At 30.6% G+C, this 25,488-nt stretch overlaps 1 protein-coding gene across 1 annotated transcript; it reads left to right on the plus strand.

The window, feature by feature from the left end:
* Positions 1–20,578: 20,578 nt before the first annotated feature.
* Positions 20,579–22,195, plus strand: LOC106387303 (RING-H2 finger protein ATL51). Its single transcript, XM_013827133.3, has one exon. The coding sequence runs from the start codon at positions 20,996–20,998 to the stop codon at positions 22,007–22,009; it is 1,014 nt and encodes a 337-aa protein (XP_013682587.2). The 5' UTR covers positions 20,579–20,995; the 3' UTR covers positions 22,010–22,195.
* Positions 22,196–25,488: the final 3,293 nt, after the last annotated feature.

A 25,488-nucleotide genomic window follows, 5' to 3' on the forward strand; every position in this document is an offset into this window, starting at 1 on the left:
AAACTTCATAATACTCCCTAAATCGATGGAATAACCACTATAAAATTATTATTTTCTTGATAAACGGAGAGCACAAAGGCTCCAAACCTCTTTGAACATCATCATATGTTAGTGCAGGATGCAACTAGGCATTAAAACAATATTGTCATATTTTTTGAAATTTTCTCAAAATCTATGGGCTAACCCCTACAAAAATATTGAGTTTTTGGTAAATACTTTATATACTGAAGCCTATAATCTTTAGTGTTGTTTTAAAATTTCTACCATATTCTACATTTGTATTAATGTATGCTAAACTCTTTTTCATGGTAAATGAGCATCGTTCAATTGTTTTTATCAATTAATTTAATAAAACTTCATAATACTCCCTAAATCGATGGAATAACCACTATAAATTATTATTTTCTTGATAAACGGAGAGCACAAAGGCTCCAAACCTCTTTGAACATCATCATATGTTAGTGCAGGATGCAACTAGGCATTAAAACAATATTGTCATATTTTTTGAAATTTTCTCAAAATCTATGGGCTAACCCCTACAAAAATATTGAGTTTTTGGTAAATACTTTATATACTGAAGCCTATAATCTTTAGTGTTGTTTTAAAATTTCTACCATATTCTACATTTGTATTAATGTATGCTAAACTCTTTTTCATGGTAAATGAGCATCGTTCAATTGTTTTTATCAATTAATTTAATAAAACTTCATAATACTCCCTAAATCGATGGAATAACCACTATAAAATTATTATTTTCTTGATAAACGGAGAGCACAAAGGCTCCAAACCTCTTTGAACATCATCATATGTTAGTGCAGGATGCAACTAGGCATTAAAACAATATTGTCATATTTTTTGAAATTTTCTCAAAATCTATGGGCTAACCCCTACAAAAATATTGAGTTTTTGGTAAATACTTTATATACTGAAGCCTATAATCTTTAGTGTTGTTTTAAAATTTCTACCATATTCTACATTTGTATTAATGTATGCTAAACTCTTTTTCATGGTAAATGAGCATCGTTCAATTGTTTTTATCAAATTAATTTAGTACAACTTCATAATACTCCCTAAATCGATGGAATAACCACTATAAAATTATTATTTTCTTGATAAACGGAGACGACAAAGGCACAAAACCTCTTTAGACATCATCTAATGTTAGTGCAGGATGCAACTAGGCATTAAAACAATATTGTCATATTTTTTGAAATTTTCTCAAAATCTATGGGCTAACCCCTACAAAAATATTGAGTTTTTGGTAAATACTTTATATACTGAAGCCTATAATCTTTAGTGTTGTTTTAAAATTTCTACCATATTCTACATTTGTATTAATGTATACTAAACTCTTTTCATGGTTAATGAGCATCGTTCAATTGTTTTTATCAATTAATTTAATAAAACTTCATAATACTCCCTAAATCGATGGAATAACCACTATAAAATTATTATTTTCTTGATAAACGGAGAGCACAAAGGCTCCAAACCTCTTTGAACATCATCATATGTTAGTGCAGGATGCAACTAGGCATTAAAACAATATTGTCATATTTTTTGAAATTTTCTCAAAATCTATGGGCTAACCCCTACAAAATATTGAGTTTTTGGTAAATACTTTATATACTGAAGCCTATAATCTTTAGTGTTGTTTTAAAATTTCTACCATATTCTACATTTGTATTAATGTATGCTAAACTCTTTTTCATGGTAAATGAGCATCTTTCAATTGTTTTTATCAATAATTTAATAAAACTTCATAATACTCCCTAAATCGATGGAATAACCACTATAAAATTATTATTTTCTTGATAAACGGAGACGACAAAGGCTCCAAACCTCTTTGAACATCATCATATGTTAGTGCAGGATGCAACTAGGCATTAAAACAATATTGTCATATTTTTTGAAATTTTCTCAAAATCTATGGGCTAACCCCTACAAAAATATTGAGTTTTTGGTAAATACTTTATATACTGAAGCCTATAATCTTTAGTGTTGTTTTAAAATTTCTACCATATTCTACATTTGTATTAATGTATGCTAAACTTTTTTCATGGTAAATGAGCATCGTTCAATTGTTTTTATCAATTAATTTAATAAAACTTCATAATACTCCCTAAATCGATGGAATAACCACTATAAAATTATTATTTTCTTGATAAACGGAGAGCACAAAGGCTCCAAACCTCTTTGAACATCATCATATGTTAGTGCAGGATGCAACTAGGCATTAAAACAATATTGTCATATTTTTTGAAATTTTCTCAAAATCTATGGGCTAACCCCTACAAAAATATTGAGTTTTTGGTAAATACTTTATATACTGAAGCCTATAATCTTTAGTGTTGTTTTAAAATTTCTACCATATTCTACATTTGTATTAATGTATGCTAAACTCTTTTTCATGGTAAATGAGCATCGTTCAATTGTTTTTATCAATTAATTTAATAAAACTTCATAATACTCCCTAAATCGATGGAATAACCACTATAAAATTATTATTTTCTTGATAAACGGAGAGCACAAAGGCTCCAAACCTCTTTGAACATCATCATATGTTAGTGCAGGATGCAACTAGGCATTAAAACAATATTGTCATATTTTTTGAAATTTTCTCAAAATCTATGGGCTAACCCCTACAAAAATATTGAGTTTTTGGTAAATACTTTATATACTGAAGCCTATAATCTTTAGTGTTGTTTTAAAATTTCTACCATATTCTACATTTGTATTAATGTATGCTAAACTCTTTTTCATGGTAAATGAGCATCGTTCAATTGTTTTTATCAATTAATTTAATAAAACTTCATAATACTCCCTAAATCGATGGAATAACCATTATAAAATTATTATTTTCTTGATAAACGGAGACGACAAAGGCACAAAACCTCTTTAGACATCATCTAATGTTAGTGCAGGATGCAACTAGGCATTAAAACAATATTGTCATATTTTTTGAAATTTTCTCAAAATCTATGGGCTAACCCCTACAAAAATATTGAGTTTTTGGTAAATACTTTATATACTGAAGCCTATAATCTTTAGTGTTGTTTTAAAATTTCTACCATATTTTACATTTGTATTAATGTATGCTAAACTCTTTTTCATGGTAAATGAACATCTTTCAATTGTTTTTATCAATTAATTTAATAAAACTTCATAATACTCCTTAAATCGATGGAATAACCATTATAAAATTATTATTTTCTTGATAAACGGAGACTACAAAGGCACAAAACCTCTTTAGACATCATCTAATGTTAGTGCAGGATGCCACTAGGCATTAAAACAATATTGTCATATTTTTTGAAATTTTCTCAAAATCTATGGGCTAACCCCTACAAAAATATTGAGTTTTTGGTAAATACTTTACATACTGAAGCCTATAATCTTTAGTGTTGTTTTAAAATTTCTATCATATTCTTCATTTGTATTAATATATGCTAAACTCTTTTTCATGGTAAATGAGCATCTTTTAATTGTTTTTATCAAATAATTTAATAAAACTTCATAATACTCCCTAAATCGATGGAATAACCACTATAAAATTATTATTTTCTTGATAAACGGAGAGCACAAAGGCTCCAAACCTCTTTGAAATCATCATATGTTAGTGCAGGATGCAACTAGGAATTAAAACAAAATTGTCATATTTTTTGAAATTTTCTCAAAATCTATGGGATAACCCCCTAGAAAAATATTGAGTTTTGGTAAATAGTTTATATACTGAAGCCTATAATCTTTAGTGTTGTTTTAAAATTTCTACCATATTCTACATTTGTATTAATGTATGCTAAACTCTTTTTCATGGTAAATGAGCATCGTTCAATTGTTTTTATCAATTAATTTAATAAAACTTCATAATACTCCCTAAATCGATGGAATAACCATTATAAAATTATTATTTTCTTGATAAACAGAGAGCACAAAGGCTCCAAACCTCTTTGAACATCATCATATGTTAGTGCAGGATGCAACTAGGCATTAAAACAATATTGTCATATTTTTTGAAATTTTCTCAAAATCTATGGGCTAACCCCTACAAAAATATTGAGTTTTTGGTAAATACTTTATATACTGAAGCCTATAATCTTTAGTGTTGTTTTAAAATTTCTACCATATTCTACATTTGTATTAATGTATGCTAAACTCTTTTTCATGGTAAATGAGCATCGTTCAATTGTTTTTATCAATTAATTTAATAAAACTTCATAATACTCCCTAAATCGATGGAATAACCACTATAAAATTATTATTTTCTTGATAAACGGAGAGCACAAAGGCTCCAAACCTCTTTGAACATCATCATATGTTAGTGCAGGATGCAACTAGGCATTAAAACAATATTGTCATATTTTTTGAAATTTTCTCAAAATCTATGGGCTAACCCCTACAAAAATATTGAGTTTTTGGTAAATACTTTATATACTGAAGCCTATAATCTTTAGTGTTGTTTTAAAATTTCTACCATATTCTACATTTGTATTAATGTATGCTAAACTCTTTTTCATGGTAAATGAGCATCGTTCAATTGTTTTTATAAATTAATTTAGTAAAACTTCATAATACTCCCTAAATCGATGGAATAACCATTATAAAATTATTATTTTCTTGATAAACGGAGACGACAAAGGCTCAAAACCTCTTTGACATCATCTAATGTTAGTGCAGGATGCCACTAGGCATTAAAACAATATTGTCATATTTTTTGAAATTTTCTCAAAATCTATGGGCTATAATCTTTAGTGTTGTTTTAAAATTTCTACCATATTTTACATTTGTATTAATGTATGCTAAACTCTTTTTCATGGTAAATGAACATCTTTCAATTGTTTTTATCAATTAATTTAATAAAACTTCATAATACTCCTTAAATCGATGGAATAACCATTATAAAATTATTATTTTCTTGATAAACGGAGACTACAAAGGCTCAAAACCTCTTTGACATCATCTATGTTAGTGCAGGATGCAACTAGGCATTAAAACAATATTGTCATATTTTTTGAAATTTTCTCAAAATCTATGGGCTAACCCCTACAAAAATATTGAGTTTTTGGTAAATACTTTATATACTGAAGCCTATAATCTTTAGTGTTGTTTTAAAATTTCTACCATATTCTACATTTGTATTAATGTATGCTAAACTCTTTTTCATGGTAAATGAGCATCTTTCAATTGTTTTTATCAAATAATTTAATAAAACTTCATAATACTCCCTAAATCGATGGAATAACCACTATAAAATTATTATTTTCTTGATAAACGGAGAGCACAAAGGCTCCAAACCTCTTTGAACATCATCATATGTTAGTGCAGGATGCAACTAGGCATTAAAACAAATTGTCATATTTTTTGAAATTTTCTCAAAATCTATGGGCTAACCCCTAGAAAAATATTGAGTTTTGGTAAATACTTTATATACTGAAGCCTATAATCTTTAGTGTTGTTTTAAAATTTCTACCATATTCTACATTTGTATTAATGTATGCTAAACTCTTTTTCATGGTAAATGAGCATCGTTCAATTGTTTTTATCAATTAATTTAATAAAACTTCATAATACTCCCTAAATCGATGGAATAACCATTATAAAATTATTATTTTCTTGATAAACGGAGAGCACAAAGGCTCCAAACCTCTTTGAACATCATCATATGTTAGTGCAGGATGCAACTAGGCATTAAAACAATATTGTCATATTTTTTGAAATTTTCTCAAAATCTATGGGCTAACCCCTACAAAAATATTGAGTTTTTGGTAAATACTTTATATACTGAAGCCTATAATCTTTAGTGTTGTTTTAAAATTTCTACCATATTCTACATTTGTATTAATGTATACTAAACTCTTTTTCATGGTTAATGAGCATCGTTCAATTGTTTTTATCAATTAATTTAATAAAACTTCATAATACTCCCTAAATCGATGGAATAACCACTATAAAATTATTATTTTCTTGATAAACGGAGAGCACAAAGGCTCCAAACCTATTTGAACATCATCATATGTTAGTGCTGGATGCAACTAGGCATTAAAACAATATTGTCATATTTTTTGAAATTTTCTCAAAATCTATGGTCTAACCCCTACAAAAATATTGAGTTTTTGGTAAATACTTTATATACTGAAGCCTATAATCTTTAGTGTTGTTTTAAAATTTCTACCATATTCTATATTTTTATTAATGTATGCTAAACTCTTTTTCATGGTAAATGAGCATCGTTCAATTGTTTTTATAAATTAATTTAGTAAAACTTCATAATACTCCCTAAATCGATGGAATAACCATTATAAAATTATTATTTTCTTGATAAACGGAGACGACAAAGGCACAAAACCTCTTTAGACATCATCTAATGTTAGTGCAGGATGCCACTAGGCATTAAAACAATATTGTCATATTTTTTGAAATTTTCTCAAAATCTATGGGCTAACCCCTATAAAAATATTGAGTTTTTGGTAAATACTTTATATACTGAAGCCTATAATCTTTAGTGTTGTTTTAAAATTTCTACCATATTTTACATTTGTATTAATGTATGCTAAACTCTTTTTCATGGTAAATGAACATCGTTCAATTGTTTTTATCAATTAATTTAATAAAACTTCATAATACTCCTTAAATCGATGGAATAACCACTATAAAATTATTATTTTCTTGATAAACGGAGAGCACAAAGGCTCCAAACCTCTTTGAACATCATCATATGTTAGTGCAGGATGCAACTAGGCATTAAAACAATATTGTCATATTTTTTGAAATTTTCTCAAAATCTATGGGCTAACCCCCTACAAAAATATTGAGTTTTTGGTAAATACTTTATATACTGAAGCCTATAATCTTTAGTGTTGTTTTAAAATTTCTACCATATTCTACATTTGTATTAATGTATGCTAAACTCTTTTTCATGGTAAATGAGCATCTTTCAATTGTTTTTATCAAATAATTTAATAAAACTTCATAATACTCCCTAAATCGATGGAATAACCACTATAAAATTATTATTTTCTTGATAAACGGAGACGACAAAGGCTCCAAACCTTTTGAACATCATCATATGTTAGTGCAGGATGCAACTAGGCATTAAAACAATATTGTCATATTTTTTGAAATTTTCTCAAAATCTATGGGTTAACCCCTACAAAAATATTGAGTTTTTGGTAAATACTTTATATACTGAAGCCTATAATCTTTAGTGTTGTTTTAAAATTTCTACTATATTCTACATTTGTATTAATGTATGCTAAACTCTTTTTCATGGTAAATGAGCATCGTTCAATTGTTTTTATAAATTAATTTAATAAAACTTCATAATACTCCCTAAATCGATGGAATAACCATTATAAAATTATTATTTTCTTGATAAACGGAGACGACAAAGGCACAAAACCTCTTTAGACATCATCTAATGTTAGTGCAGGATGCAACTAGGCATTAAAACAATATTTTCATATTTTTTGAAATTTTCTCAAAATCTATGGGCTAACCCCTACAAAAATATTGAGTTTTTGGTAAATACTTTATATACTGAAGCCTATAATCTTTAGTGTTGTTTTAAAATTTCTACCATATTTACATTTGTATTAATGTATGCTAAACTCTTTTTCATGGTAAATGAACATCTTTCAATTGTTTTTATCAATTAATTTAATAAAACTTCATAATACTCCTTAAATCGATGGAATAACCATTATAAAATTATTATTTTCTTGATAAACGGAGACTACAAAGGCACAAAACCTCTTTAGACATCATCTAATGTTAGTGCAGGATGCACTAGGCATTAAAACAATATTGTCATATTTTTTGAAATTTTCTCAAAATCTATGGGCTAACCCCTACAAAAATATTGAGTTTTTGGTAAATACTTTATATACTGAAGCCTATAATCTTTAGTGTTGTTTTAAAATTTCTACCATATTCTACATTTGTATTAATGTATGCTAAACTCTTTTTCATGGTAAATGAGCATCTTTTAATTGTTTTTATCAAATAATTTAATAAAACTTCATAATACTCCCTAAATCGATGGAATAACCACTATAAAATTATTATTTTCTTGATAAACGGAGAGCACAAAGGCTCCAAACCTCTTTGAACATCATCATATGTTAGTGCAGGATGCAACTAGGAATTAAAACAAAATTGTCATATTTTTTGAAATTTTCTCAAAATCTATGGGATAACCCCCTAGAAAAATATTGAGTTTTGGTAAATAGTTTATATACTGAAGCCTATAATCTTTAGTGTTGTTTTAAAATTTTTACCATATTCTACATTTGTATTAATGTATGCTAAACTCTTTTTCATGGTAAATGAGCATCGTTCAATTGTTTTTATCAATTAATTTAATAAAACTTCATAATACTCCCTAAATCGATGGAATAACCATTATAAAATTATTATTTTCTTGATAAACGGAGAGCACAAAGGCTCCAAACCTCTTTGAACATCATCATATGTTAGTGCAGGATGCAACTAGGCATTAAAACAATATTGTCATATTTTTTGAAATTTTCTCAAAATCTATGGGCTAACCCCTACAAAAATATTGAGTTTTTGGTAAATACTTTATATACTGAAGCCTATAATCTTTAGTGTTGTTTTAAAATTTCTACCATATTCTACATTTGTATTAATGTATGCTAAACTCTTTTTCATGGTAATGAGCATCGTTCAATTGTTTTTATCAATTAATTTAATAAAACTTCATAATACTCCCTAAATCGATGGAATAACCACTATAAAATTATTATTTTCTTGATAAACGGAGAGCACAAAGGCTCCAAACCTCTTTGAACATCATCATATGTTAGTGCAGGATGCAACTAGGCATTAAAACAATATTGTCATATTTTTGAAATTTTCTCAAAATCTATGGGCTAACCCCTACAAAAATATTGAGTTTTTGGTAAATACTTTATATACTGAAGCCTATAATCTTTAGTGTTGTTTTAAAATTTCTACCATATTCTACATTTGTATTAATGTATGCTAAACTCTTTTTCATGGTAAATGAGCATCGTTCAATTGTTTTTATAAATTAATTTAGTAAAACTTCATAATACTCCCTAAATCGATGGAATAACCATTATAAAATTATTATTTTCTTGATAAACGGAGACGACAAAGGCACAAAACCTCTTTGACATCATCTAATGTTAGTGCAGGATGCCACTAGGCATTAAAACAATATTGTCATATTTTTTGAAATTTTCTCAAAATCTATGGGCTAACCCCTACAAAAATATTGAGTTTTTGGTAAATAATTTATATACTGAAGCCTATAATCTTTAGTGTTGTTTTAAAATTTCTACCATATTTACATTTGTATTAATGTATGCTAAACTCTTTTTCATGGTAAATGAGCATCGTTCAATTGTTTTTATCAATTAATTTAATAAAACTTCATAATACTCCCTAAATCGATGGAATAACCACTATAAAATTATTATTTTCTTGATAAACGGAGAGCACAAAGGCTCCAAACCTCTTTGAACATCATCATATGTTAGTGCAGGATGCAACTAGGCATTAAAACAATATTGTCATATTTTTTGAAATTTTCTCAAAATCTATGGGCTAACCCCTACAAAAATATTGAGTTTTTGGTAAATACTTTATATACTGAAGCCTATAATCTTTAGTGTTGTTTTAAAATTTCTACCATATTCTACATTTGTATTAATATATGCTAAACTCTTTTTCATGGTAAATGAGCATCTTTTAATTGTTTTTATCAAATAATTTAATAAAACTTCATAATACTCCCTAAATCGATGGAATAACCACTATAAAATTATTATTTTCTTGATAAACGGAGACGACAAAGGCTCCAAACCTTTTTGAACATCATCATATGTTAGTGCAGGATGCAACTAGGAATTAAAACAATATTGTCATATTTTTTGAAATTTTCTCAAAATCTATGGGTTAACCCCTACAAATATATTGAGTTTTTGGTAAATACTTTATATACTGAAGCCTATAATCTTTAGTGTTGTTTTAAAATTTCTACCATATTCTACATTTGTATTAATGTATGCTAAACTTTTTTCATGGTAAATGAGCATCGTTCAATTGTTTTTATCAATTAATTTAATAAAACTTCATAATACTCCCTAAATCGATGGAATAACCATTATAAAATTATTATTTTCTTGATAAACGGAGAGCACAAAGGCTCCAAACCTCTTTGAACATCATCATATGTTAGTGCAGGATGAAACTAGGCATTAAAACAATATTGTCATATTTTTTTTTAATTTTCTTAAAATCTATGGGCTAACCCCTACGAAAATATTGAGTTTTTGGTAAATACTTTATATACTGAAGCCTATAATCTTTAGTGTTGTTTTAAAATTTCTACCATATTCTACATTTGTATTAATGTATGTTAAACTCTTTTTCATGGTAAATGAGCATCTTTCAATTGTATTTATCTAATAATTTAATATAACTTCATAATACTCCCTAAATCGATGGAGTAACCACTATAAAATTATTATTTTCTTGATAAACGGAGACGACAAAGGCTCCAAACCTTTTGAACATCATCATATGTTAGTGCAGGATGCAACTAGGAATTAAAACAATATTGTCATATTTTTTGAAATTTTCTCAAAATCTATGGGCTAACCCCTACGAAAATATTGAGTTTTTGGTAAATACTTTATATACTGAAGCCTATAATCTTTAGTGTTGTTTTAAAATTTCTACCATATTCTACATTTGTATTAATGTATGTTAAACTCTTTTTCATGGTAAATGAGCATCTTTCAATTGTTTTTATCTAAAAATTTAATATAACTTCATAATACTCCCTAAATCGATGGAGTAACCACTATAAAATTATTATTTTCTTGATAAACGGAGACGACAAAGGCTCCAAACCTTTTTGAACATCATCATATGTTAGTGCAGGATGCAACTAGGAATTAAAACAATATTGTCATATTTTTTGAAATTTTCTCAAAATCTATGGGCTAACCCCCTACGAAAATATTGAGTTTTTGGTAAATACTTTATATACTGAAGCCTATAATCTTTAGTGTTGTTTTAAAATTTCTAACCACATTCTACATTTGTATTAATGTATTTGAAACTCTTTTTCATGGTATATGGGAATCGATATAATTTGTTTATCAATTAATTTAGTAAAACTTCATAATACTCCCTAAATCGATGGAATAACCAATATAAAATCACTATTTCTTGAAAATGGAGACAACAAAGGCTCAAAAACACTTTGAACATCATCATATGTTAGAGAATGATCCAACTATGTATTAAAACAATATTGTCATATTTTTTGAAATTTTTTCAAAATCTATGTGATAACCCCCTAAGAAAATATTAGTTTTTGGTAAATATATTATATACTAAAGTCTATAATCATTAGTGTTGTTTTAAAATTTCTAACCACATTCTACATTTGTATTAATGTATTTGAAACTCTTTTTCATGGTATATGGGAATCGATATTATTTTTTTATCAATTAATTTAGTAAAACTTCATAATACTCCCTAAATCGATGGAATAACCATTATAAAATCACTATTGTTTTATAAAACGGTGACAACAAAGGCTCCAAACGTCTTTGAACATCATCATATGTTAGTGCAGGATGCAACTATGCATTAAAAAAATATTGTCGTATTTTTTGAAATTTTCTCAAAATCTATGTGGTAACCCCTACGAAAATATTGAGTTTTTGGTAAATACTTTATACACTGAAGCCTATAATCTTTAGTGTTGTTTTAAAATTTCCAACCATATTTTTACATTTGTATTAATGTATGATAAACTCTTTTCATAGTAAATGAGCATCGTTCAATTGTTTTTATCAGTTAATTTAGTAGAACTTCATAATTTTCCTTAAATCGATGGAGTAACTATTATAAAATCACTATTTTCTTGAAAAACGGATACAACAAAGGCTCCAACCCTCTTTAAACATCATCATATCTTAGTGCAGGATCCAACTATGCATTAAAACAATATTGTCATATCTTTTGAAATTTTCTCAAAATCCATGTGTTAACCCCTACGAAAATATTTAGTGTTTGGTAAATATATTATATATTGAAGCCTATAATCTTTAATGTTGTTTTAAAATTTCTAACCACATTCTACTTTTGTATTAATGTATTTGAAACTCTTTTTCATGGTATATGGGAATCGATATAATTTTTTTATCAATTAATTTAGTAAAACTTCATAATACTCCCTAAATCGCTGGAATAACCACTATAAAATCACTATTGTTTTATAAAACGGCGACAGCAAAGGCTCCAAACGTCTTTGAACATCATCATATGTTAGTGCAAGATGCAACTATGTATTAAAAAATATTATCGTATTTTTTGAAATTTTTGCAAAATCTAAGTGGTAACCCCTACGAAAATATTGAGTTTTTGGTAAATACTTTATATACTGAAGCCTATAATCTTTAGTGTTGTTTTAAAATTTCTTACCATATTTTACATTTGTATTAATGTATGATAAACTCTTTTCATGGTAAATGAGCATCGTTCAATTCTTTTTATCAGTTAGTTTAGTAGAACTTCATAATATTCCCTAAATCGATGGAATAACCATTATAAAATCACTATTTTTTTGAAAAACGGATACAACAAAGGCTCCAACCCTCTTTAAACATCATCGTATGTTTGTGTAGGATCCAACTATGCATTAAAACAATCTTGTCATATTTTTGAAATTTTCTCAAAATTCATGTGTTAACCCCTACGAAAATATTAGTGTTTGATAAATATATTATACACTGAAGCCTATAATCTTTAATGTTGTTTTAAAATTTCTAACCACATTCTACATTTGTACTAATGTATTTGAAATCTTTTTCATGGTATATGGGAATCGATATAATTTTTTTATCAATTAATTTAGTAAAACTTCATAATACTCCCTAATTCAATGGAATAACCACTATAAAATCACTATTTTCTTGAAAACGGAGACAACAAAGGCTCAAAAACTCTTTGAACATCATCATATATTAGTGCATGATCCAACTATGCATTAAAACAATATTGTCATAATTTTTGAAATTTTCTCAAAATCCATGTGGTAACCGCTACAAAAATATTGAGTTTTTGGAAAATACTTAATATACTGAAGCCTATAATCATTAGTGTTGTTTTAAAATTTCTAACCACATTCTACATTTGTATAAATGTATTTGAAACTCTTTTTCATGGTATATGGGAATCGATATAATTTTTATCAATTAATTTATTAAAACTTCATAATACTCCCTAAATCGATGGAATAACCACAATAAAATCACTATTTTCTTGAAAATGGAGACAACAAAGGCTCAAAAACTCTTTGAACATCATCATATGTTTATACAGGATCCAACTATGCATTAAAACAATATTGTCATATTTTTAAAAATTTTCTCAAAATCCAAGTGTTAACCCCTACGAAAATATTTAGTTTTTGGTAAATATATTACATACTAAAGCCTATAACCTTTAGTGTTGTTTTAAAATTTCTAACCACATTCTACATTTGTATTAATGTAATTGAAACTCTTTTTCATGGTATATGAGAATCGATATAATTTTCTTATCAATTAATTTAGTAAAACTTCATAATACTCCCTAAATCGATGGAATAACCACTATAAAATCACAATTTTATTGAAAACAGAGACAACAAAGGCTCAAAAACTCTTTGAACATCATCATATGTTAGTGCAGGAATAACCGCTACAAAAATATTGAGTTTTTGGAAAATACCTAATATACTGAATCCTATAATCTTTGTGTTGTTTTAAAGTTTTTAACCACATTCTACATTTGTATTAATGTATTTGAAACTCTTTTTATGGTATATGGGAATCGATATAATTTTTTTATTAATTAATTTAGTAAAACTTCATAATACTCCCTAAATCGATTGAATAACCATTATAAAATCACTATTTTCTTGAAAAACGGAGACAACAATGGCTCCAACCTCTTTAAACATCATCATATGTTAGTTCAGGATCCAACTATGCTTTAAAACAATATTGTCATATTTTTTGAAATTTTCTCAAAATCCATGTGGTATAACCCCTACAAAAATATTGAGTTTTTGGAAAATACTTTATATACTGAAGCCTATAATCTTTAGTGTTGTTTTAAAATTTCTAACCACATTCTACATTTGTATTAATGTATTTGAAACTCTTTTTCATGGTATATGGAAATCGATATAATTTGTTTATCAATTAATTTAGTAAAACTTCATAATACTCCCTAAATCGATTGAATAACTACTATAAATCACTATTTTCTTGAAAAACGTAAACAACAAAGGCTCCAAACGTCTTTGAACATCATCATATGTTAGTGCAGGATGCAACTATGCATTAAAAAAATATTGTCGTATTTTTTGTAATTTTCTCAAAATCCATGTGGTATAACCCCTACAAAAATATTGAGTTTTTGGTAAATACTTTATATACTGAAGCCTATAATCTTTAGTGTTGTTTTAAAATTTCTAACCATATTTTACATTTGTATTAATGTATGATAAACTCTTTTCATGGTAAATGAGCATCGTTCAATTGTTTTTATCATTTAATTTAGTAGAACTTCATAATATTCCCTAAATCGATGGAATAACTATTATAAAATCACTATTTTCTTGAAAAACGGATACAACAAAGGCTCCAACCCTCTTTAAACATTATCATATGTTAGTGCAGGATCCAACTATGCATTAAAACAATATTGTCATATTTTTTGAAATTTTCTCAAAATCCATGTGTTAACCCCTACGAAAATATTTAGTTTTTGGTAAATATATTATATGCTAAAGCCTATAATCTATAGGGTTGTTTTAAAATTTTAACCACATTCTACATTTGTCTTAATGTATTTGAAACTCTTTTTCATGGTATATGGGAATTGATATAATTTTTTTATCATTTAATTTAGTAAAACTTCATACTACTCCCTAAATCGATGGAATAACCACTATAAAATCACTATCTTTTTATAAAACGGAGACAACAAAGGCTCCAAACGTCTTTGAACATCATCATATGTTAGTGCAGGATGCAACTATGCATTAAAAAAATATTGTCATATTTTTTGAAATTTTCTCAAAATCTATGTGTTAACCCCTACTAAAATATTTAGTTTTTGGTAAATATATTATACACTAAAGCCTATAATCTTTAATGTTGTTTTAAAATTTCTAACCACATTCTACATTTGTAATAATGTATTTGAAAATCTTTTTCATGGTATATTGAAATCGATATAATTTTTTTATCAATTAATTTAGTAAAACTTCATAATCCTCCCTAAATCGATAGAATAACTACTATAAATCACTATTTTCTTGAAAAACGGAAACAACAAAGGCTCTAACCCTCTTTAAACATCATCATATATAGTGCAGGATCCAACTATGGTTTAAAACAAGATTGTCGTGTTTTTTGAAATTTTCTCAAAATCTATGTGGTAACCCCCTACGAAAATATTTAGTTTTTGGTAAATATATTATATACTAAAGCCTATAATCTTTAGTGTTGTTTTAAAATATCTAACCATATTCTACATTTGAATTAAAGTATGATAAACTCTTTTCATGGCAAATGAGCATCGTTCAATTGTTTTTATCAATTAATTTAGTAAAACTTCAGAATATTCCCTAAATCGATGGAATAACCACTATAAAATCACTATTCCACTATAAAATCACTATTTTCATGAAAGCGGAGACAACAAAGGCTCAAAAACTCTTTGAACATCATCATATGTTAGTGCAGGATCCAACTATGCATTAAAACAATATTGTCATATTTTTTTAATTTTTCTCAAAATCCATGTGTTAACAACCCCTACGAAAATATTTAGTTTTTGGTAAATAATTTATATACGGAAGCCTATAATCTTAAGTGTTATTTTAAATTTCTAACCATATTCTACATTTGTATTAATGTATGATAAACTCTTTTTATGGTAAATGAGTATCGTTCAATTGTTTTTATCAATTAATTTAGTAAAACTTCATAATATTCCCTAAATCGATGGAATAACCACTATAAAATCACTACTTTCTTGAAAAATGGAGACAACAAAGTTTTCAAACCTCTTTGAACATCATCATATGTTAGTGCAGGATGCAACTATGCATTAAAAAGATATTTTTATATTTTTTGAATTTTTTTTCAAAATCTATGTGGTTAACCCCTACGAAACTATTGAGTTTTTGGTAAATAATTTATATACTGAAGCTTATAATCTTTAGTGTTGTTTTAAATTTCTAACCATATTCTAAATTTGTATTAATGTATGATAAACTCTTTTCATGGTAAATGAGAATCGTTCAATTGTTTTTATCAATTTTTTTTTTGTCATCAATTAATTTAGTAAAACTTCATAATATTTCCTAAATCGGTGGAATAACTACTATAAATCACTATTTTCTTGAAAAACGGAAAAAACAAAAGCTCCAACCCTCTTTAAACATCATCATATGTTAGTGCATGATCCAACTATGGTTTAAAACAATATTGTCGTGTTTTTTGAAATTTTCTCAAAATCTATGTGGTAACCCTCCTACGAAAATAATGAGTTTTTGGTAAATAATTTATATACTGAAGCCTATAATCTTTAGTGTAGTTTTAAAATGTCTGACCATATTCTACATTTGTATTAATGTATGATAAACTCTTTTCATGGCAAATGAGCAACGTTCAATTGTTTTTATCAATTAATTTAGTAAAACTTCATAATATTCCCTAAATCGATGGAATAACCACTATAAATCACTATTTTCTTGAAAAACAGAAACAAAAAAGGCTCCAACCCTCTTTAAACATAATCATATGTTAGTACAGGATCCAACTATGCATTAAAACAATATTGTCATATCTTTTAAAATTTTCTCAAAATCCATGTGTCCCTACCAAAATATATAGTTTTTGGTAAATATATTATATAATAAAGCTTGTAATCTTTAGTGTTGTTTTAAAATTTCTAACCACATTCTTCATTTGTATTAATGTATTTGAAACTCTTTTTCATGGTATATGGAATCGATAGAATTTTTCTTATCAATTAATTTAGTAAAACTTCATAATACTTCTTAAATCGATGGAATAACCACTATAAAATCACTATTTTCTTGAAAACGGAGACAAAAAAAGGCTCCAAACCTCTTTGAACATCATCATATGTTATTGCGGGATGCAACTATGCATTAAAAAAATATTGTCGTATTTTTTGAAATTTTCTCAAAATCTATGTGGTAACCCCTACGAAAATATTGAGTTTTTGGTAAATACTTTATATATTGAAGCCGATAATCTTTTGTGTTGTTTTAAAATTTCTAACCATATTCTACATTTGTATTAATGTATGATAAAATCTTTTCATGGTAAATGAGCATCGTTCAATTGTTTTTATCAATTAATTTAGTAAAACTTCATAATATTCCCTAAATTGATGGAATAACCACTATAAAATAACTATTTTCTTGAAAAACGGTGACAACAAAGGCTCCAACCCTCTTTGAACATCATCATATATTAGTGCAAGATCCAACTATGCATTAAAACAATATTTTCATATTTTTGTAATTTTCTCAAAATCCATGTGTTTAAACCACCCCCCCCCCCCCCCCCCCCCCCCACAAAAATGTTAAGTTTTTGGTAAATATATTATATACTGAAGCCTATAATCTTTTGTGTTGTTTAAAAATTTCTAACCACATTCCACATTTGTATTAATGTATTTTAAGCTCTTTTTCATGTAGGATGCAACTATGCATTAAAACAATATTGTCGTATTTTTAAAAAAAAATTCTCAAAATCTATGTGTTAACAACCCCTACGAAAATATTGAGTTTTGATAAATACTTTATATACTGAAGCCTATAATCTTTACTGTTGTTTAAAAATTTCTAACCACATTTTACATTTGTATTAATGTATTTTAAGTTCTTTTTCATGGTATATGATAATCGTATATATTTTGTTTATCAATTAATTTAGTAAAATTTCATAATACTCCCTAAATCGATGGAATAACAACTGAAAAGTCACTATTTTTTTGAAAAACGGATGGATGAAAATATCACTAGTATGTTATAGTGGTAGTATGTGTTTGGATCAGTTGTCTTGACTCTCTTTCTATCTGATTATGCAGTGATGGTAAGTGATATTGTTATATATATATATATATATATATATGTATAGAGAGAGAGAGAGAGAGGTCAAGCAACCTTTAATGTGCAGCTCCTGGTAAGTTTGAAACTCAGAGCTTGAATCAACTGTCTTGGATCTAATCACCTTTTTTTTTGGTTTTGATAGATGGAGTCAACAGAGAGTTGGGAACCTGGTACTGTCATTTTGAAAAGATCAGGTCCCCTTATTAAACAACAACGTAGAAGCTGTGCTTCTAAGAGAAATACTCAAAGAGCTCCTGGTAAAACATCTCTTCACATCGAATTTTTTTTTAAAGAAAAAAACTTAAAACTATGTGTTTTGTTAATAGAATGTGTCTCATGAAAAAAAAATTGCAAATAAAAGTACCATGTGGAAAGTCAAAACAGTTTGTTTTGATAAGTTATGATGGATCTTCACATTATAAGCACTCCCAATGTTCGGTACATAATATAACAGCTCTTTTATTTTACTTTTCCAGTTTTATCATATTTTTGTTCTACAAATTCATTTTTTAAATCATTATTTTTTGCGTTTTGTTACACTAGTCTTGACTATGAGAATGCTTCAAAGCAAGGTAATGTATTTTAAGAATTACTGAAACTGACTTATCCTGTATTCATGTTGGTTCTATCTAATCGTATATGATATCTTCTATATATGCTCAATTATAACCATTACAAGTATATACTAATAAACTTTATTTTCATGAGGGCAGGCACTGGACGAACGCAGAAAAGGACGAGTTTAGAGTTAGTGTGACTACAGAACAGATCCATCCTCGAGTTTTGCAAACATGTTTACTTAATTCTGCGATTCATATTGAGCAATAATTGTTGTAGCTATTAGTATTTATATTGTTTATTGTCGTTTAGGTATTTGTTTCCCCTAATTACAGTAACCTATACATAAATTATTTTTGGGTTGAGCTTTGGTTTTAAACCGAGCTAAAAAGTATTTCTTCCAAAACATGAGTTTATATAATATAATGTATCTAATTAACTTTAACCAGTTGGCACAACAACAACAACAAAGGGACAACTCTAGCCATGTGCAAACAGTATGTGTAATCAATCATCTAAGATAATATCATATACTTAAATTTACAGTTATCTTAAACCCAGAAGAGGGTCATGTATATCATTAGATCAACCTTACTATGTTCTCGATTAAGTCATTCATAGAATGACAGGATGTTAACTTTTTAATGAATATGATTTCTTTACTTTTTGTTACACAAATGATCGTGTGTTTTGAATCGCAATTTAAATTCGATTACCGAGATTATATTAATGAGACATAACTCCTACGTACATATGTTATTTTGTAGCAAATGGTTGGACTCTGGAGAGTTCTTATCAATCATCGAGCGTCCTGCAAATTATAATTTATGGTTATTTAGGTTAGGAATATAATAATCGATGTCAAAACAAAAGGGGGTATTTTAGCAAAAAAAAAGGAGTATAATAAATTAATAATCATGGCAAGATTCTTCCTACAAAACATGTCGATGTGATAGACGTTATCAAAGATGCTATAGCAATTAACCTTTCTTGGAAAATTCTACATTGCTATTAAATTAGAAAACGGAAAATGAAAAAAAAAAATCATAATGCATGCAGCAGTGAAAATTGTTTTTATTACTACGTAGTACGTACGTTGATGTCGATAAATACTTTTGTAGACACTAGTCAGTATACACATGATGTAAACTGTACTGTATTTTCTGACCACAAATCCATAAATTACGTGAATAAACTCTGACATCCACGTGGCCCATGTTCACATTCGTCAACACTTCACCAACCATTGTTAATTACTTAATTATGCCTTGAAAAAGACTAAACCACTCTCCTTTTTCTTTGTTAACACTAACCTTTTCTTTACTCAAAATAAATACTCCCTCTGTTTTTAAATGTAGGTAGTTTTACCAAAAAAAATTTGTTTCACAATATAAGTAGTTTACATATTTCAATGCACTTTTTCATTTATTGGATATTGTGTGACCAATAAAATAATGTTAAGTTTTTTATAATTGGTTAAATTAATTGATTAAATGATATATTTTTTTAGATAACAATTTTCTAAATATTTGTGCTTTTATGTAAAACTAATTATAATTAAAAACAGAGGGAGTATAAATCACAATGTTTACTTATGATGTAGAGGTATGAATCATACGTAATAATTACTGGAACTTAATATCATTTACATTTTCAATTTTTTTGATAACTTAACTAACTCCATTTACTACACTAGCCCATTTCTCAAGGTGCATTATTTATGCCTAACCCACCCTCATTTTCTTTGTTAACACTAACATTTTCTTACTCATAATATATAAATCGAACTTTCACTTTAACCATATGATATACGGTAATAAGCAGTGGAACATACTATCACTTACATTTCCAAAACTTTAAGAAATTAACTCCATTTATTCCACAACCCCATTTCTCAAGGTATGCATTATTTATTTCACAAAGATAAGAAGCATAAAGCGAAAGCTAAAGAACAACGAGAAATAAATAAATAAAAGCATATTCTGCACCTTTAGTTTATAAAAGAAGAACATTCACTTAATTAACAAAATCATCATTTCTTCACTAAATTAACATGATCATCATCATATAAAGCTACCATAACTTTGATTAATATATCTCTCTAATGATATCAATTATCTCAACACTTAACAGACAAGCATACCCCAAGAAAAGGAGATAGAGAGAAGAACACTTCACCTCTCTTATTCTTCTTCCTCCCTTCCTCTCTCCTCTGCAACAACAGCACCATCAATGAGTTCTACAGTAAACCCAAACAATCCATGGGCTACATACGATTCCTACAGAGACTGCTCACAAGGAATATGCAGCGTCTACTGCCCTCAATGGTGCTACGTCATCTTCCCACCTCCTCCTCCTTCTTTCTTCCTCGACGATGAAGATGATTCCTCCTCCTCTGACTTCTCCCCTCTCCTCATCGCACTCATCGGAATCCTCGCCAGCGCCTTCATCCTCCTCGGATACTACACTCTAATCTCCAAGTATTGCCACCGCCGCCGCCAAGCCTCCTCCTCCACCGCCGCCTCTATCAGTATCTCTTCCTTCGTCACCGAAACTCCGGAGGGAAACAACGGAGCTTCGGATCCGACCCGAGATGGACTCGATGAGACTCTGATTAAATCGATAACGGTTTACAGATACAGGAAGGGAGACGGATTCGTGGAATCTTCGGACTGTTCAGTTTGTTTGTGTGAGTTTCAGGAGAACGAGCGGTTGAGGTTGTTACCTGAGTGTAACCACGCGTTCCACGTGGCGTGTATTGATACGTGGTTGAAGTCTCACTCTAACTGCCCTCTCTGCCGCGCCTTCATCGCCGGGAACGTTGAATCCGTCTCCGCATCTAATCAGCGAATCTCCGCAGCGAACGATGGCCACCGTCTGAGTGAAGATTCCGTCGTTGTTGACTTAGATCTGGAAATGGCCAGATCTCGGGATGAGACGGTGGCTAACGAGAACGGCAGATCGACGCCGAAACCACCGGAGCGAGAAGATCGGAGATCGGCGTCGGTAAATTCAGGCTCCGTGGTCTTGATCGCCGATATACTCAGGGAGATTGAAGACGACGAGGAGGAATCAGCGGGTGTAGGGACGTCTCGGCGTGGAGGAGATGAGGAAGGAGAGAAGACGCCGCCGCCGTCGTCAGAGTCGGCGGCGAGTCAAGCAGGCGGAGGAATTTCGAATTTTCTGGGGCGGAGTTCAGTGGCGGGTAAATTTGTTAGAACCAGAAATTACCGTTTACCGAATTGAAACAAAAACGGTTAATTTTAGAAAATTTGATGCGAATTAGCTTATCCGGTTGGTAATCTTATACCGGTTAGAGAGAATCATTGTTAAACCATTTGGAAACAGAGAGCAATTTTCTCTCTTTATGTGTAAAGTTTTGAAAATTACTGCCCATTTATTCTGAAGTATCTACTTTAAATTTATTCTGTATGCTTTTTAAAAAAAAAATAATGTCGCCACCTAGAATATAAGTAGCATTTCATAGTTTCATACTTTATACGTTTCATACCATTTCATATATTATTTCTCGTTTTCAGAAATTTCTAATGATTAAACATATGTTTAGCATTTTTGTTGAGCTTTTAATAAGAAAAACTATGATGTAACGCCAATCATTAACATCATTATCTAAACAAACATATAAATATTACACAAATTATCCAATCTTTTTTTTTTTTTTGTGCACCAACTGATTAAATAAAACTTAAAGGTTCAATACAAAAGCATTTAAAGTTTGCTTGGCTAGTAAGTCAACAGAGGAAACAGAGTCTCTGTTAACCCAGCGAAAAGAAACAGAGGTGAACGCCTCTTTCAACGTTTTGATGTCCGATAAGATTCCATGCAAATCTGCGTAGGATGAGTCCTCTAGTATTGCTGTCACCAACATCTTCGAGTCTGATTCAAAAGAGATTTGATTGTAATCTAATACCAGTGCCTGCTCCATTGCTGCGCGCAAGGCAAGCCCCTCCGCCACGAGGGGTGATTTCACATAGGTGAAAATTTCTGAATCCGACCTATTGAGACCAGAATTCAGTTGTGAGAAGTTCCAAGCTGCTCCCGCAGCCATTCTTTCCTGATTCCAGGCAGCGTCAGTTTTGCAGGTGATTCCAATTCTTATTGTTTCTCCCGCCCGTTTCTTGGAAGGTTCAGGGTCCGTCTTCTTTTCCTGCGCTACTGCCCATTCCTTAGCATCCACAATCGCCTTCGTAACCACTTCCTGAGGTGTAAAGATTTTCTCTTGGAAGATTCTGTAGTTTCTTGTGGTCCATAACCTCCATATTACCCAGGCTGTGATTGAACCAGCATTTACTCCCGTAGGTGGTAGGCTCACCGCACCAACAACTGCGATCCAATTATCAACAAAACGATCCGACTCCAAGGGCAATATATCATTCTTGACTGGGACCATTCTCCACACTTCCTGAGCAAGAGGGCATGAGAAAAAGACGTGATCTATAGATTCCACGGCTCCGCAAACGCCACACTCAGCTGTTGGGATAATGTTCCGAGCTGCTAGTCTCTCATTGACTGGGAGGCCTCCATGGATCGCTTTCCATATTAGTAGTTTGATCTTCGTTGGTGTATGCAACTCCCACACTTTCTTAATCCATGGGACCTGTCTTAATGCTGCAGCCCCTGCCTCATCCGGCTTATCTTCTAAAGCCGCTAGGTATCCAGACTTCGTATTATACTTCCCAGAATCATGTTTTAACCAGATTCTCTTGTCGGGGCCTTTCTCCTTGCTTGGTTTGATACTTAGTATCTTATGGGCGATCTCTGGGAACAAAGTTTCCACTTTACCTATGTCCCACTCGCACGAATTTGCTTGAAATAGGGTCTTGACAAAGGCTTCATTAGTCTGTTCAGTTGCTGGTCCCATTGGTGTCTCTGCTTTGGTCGTTGATAGCCATGCATCCGACCATATTTGGACTGTCTCTCCATTGCCTATTGCCCATCCAAGGTGCTTATTGACCAAGTCTCGCCCAATCAGTATACTTCTCCACCCGTGTGAACAGTTCTGTGACGCTTGGACCTCTAGCAGCGGACTGTACTTACAGTATTTTCCCTGCAGTATACGTGCTAGTAAACAGTCCGGGTTCTCCAAAATCCGCCAACTTAATTTGCCCAGTAACGCGTCATTGAAACTTTGAATGTCTCTAAACCCAAGGCCTCCATCTCTTTTCGAGTTTGTCATCTTACTCCATGAGATCCATGCCATCTTCTGTTGGTCTTGGTTTGGATCCCACCAAAATCTAGTTAAGGCGGACTGAATTCGTTTGCACAAAGAAGTCGGTAACTTGAAGCAAGACATCGAGTGGTTCGGCATTGCCGAGAGAACCGACTTAAGCATAACCATTTTGCCCGCTGAAGATAGGAATCGCGTTGACCACCCCTTAGCTTTTTGCCGGATTCTGTCCACTGTTGAGGTGAAAAGATCTTTTTTCCGTCTCCCAAAATGCTCGGGTAGTCCAAGATACTTCCCCACTCCCCCCTCCTTTTGTATATCCAGCTCCTTTTTTACTCTGTCTTTCAGGCTCTGTGGCGCTTTCCGGGAGAATGTAATTGCTGATTTCTGCTTGTTTATCATCTGTCCTGATGCTTGCTCGTATAGCTTCAGTATCTCATTCAGCTTGTTGATGCTCTGTTGGTTTGTCCGGCAGAAAAACATCGTGTCATCTGCAAAAAGGAGATGATTGACTCGAGGGCAATCTGTTGCAACTCGGATTCCTTGTAACGATCCCTCGCTTTGAGCTTGCAAGCATAACCCGGAAAGGACTTCACTGCAAAGGATGAACAAGTAAGGAGACAGCGGGTCTCCTTGCCGCAAACCTCGTGTTGGAATGACTCTCCCTTTGGCCGTGTCATTGATCAGAAAAGAGAAAGAGACTGTAGTCACACACTGCATAATCAAGCCGACCCACTTCTGATCGAAACCCAATCTTTTAAGAACTAGCTCAATGAAGCTCCACTCGAGTCTATCGTATGCCTTGCTCATATCCGTCTTAACAGCCATGGAGCAATGCTTACTAGCTGTAGACGTTTTGAGGAAATGGAGAACTTCATGTGTTATGAGCACATTGTCGGAGATGGCTCGATCCGGTACAAAAGCTGACTGATTTTCTGAGATTAAGGTCGAGAGGATCGGTTGTAGTCTTCGGGTGAGAAGCTTAGAGATTATCTTATAGTAGACGTTGCATAGCGCAATTGGTCTATAATCTGCTACAAACCGAGGTCCTTCTCCCTTGGGTATCAGCCTGATGTGCGTGTCATTTATACCGTTCGGCATTAGGCCTGATGCGAAAAAGGTTTGAATCTCTCGGACTATGTCATCTCCGACTGTCTTCCAGTTGGCCTGGAAAAAACCCGCAGAGAAACCGTCCGGCCCAGGAGCTTTATCCGAATGTATCGAAAATACTGCCAATTTGATTTCCTCCGCTGATGGTTCTCCTACAAGCTTCTCATTGTCAGCCGCAGTGATCAATGGAGATAGCGCCTGGTTAACGATTTGTTCACGTTCTTCCTCATGAGAGGTGAAAAGTTCTGTGAAATAATTCACGATAGTTTTGGTGATTGCTTCTTCCTTGTGATGCACTCCACCTTCGGCATCCTCTAGAACAGAGATACAATTTCTAGCTTTCCTACCCTTTGTTGTGGCATGGAAATAGCCTGTGTTCCGATCACCTAGGCTGAGCCATAGGGTCCTGCTCCTCTGTCTCCAAAAC

The sequence above is a fragment of the Brassica napus genome, chromosome A1, assembly GCF_020379485.1.
Source record: "Brassica napus cultivar Da-Ae chromosome A1, Da-Ae, whole genome shotgun sequence".
In the NCBI taxonomy this organism is placed as follows: Eukaryota; Viridiplantae; Streptophyta; class Magnoliopsida; order Brassicales; family Brassicaceae; genus Brassica; species Brassica napus.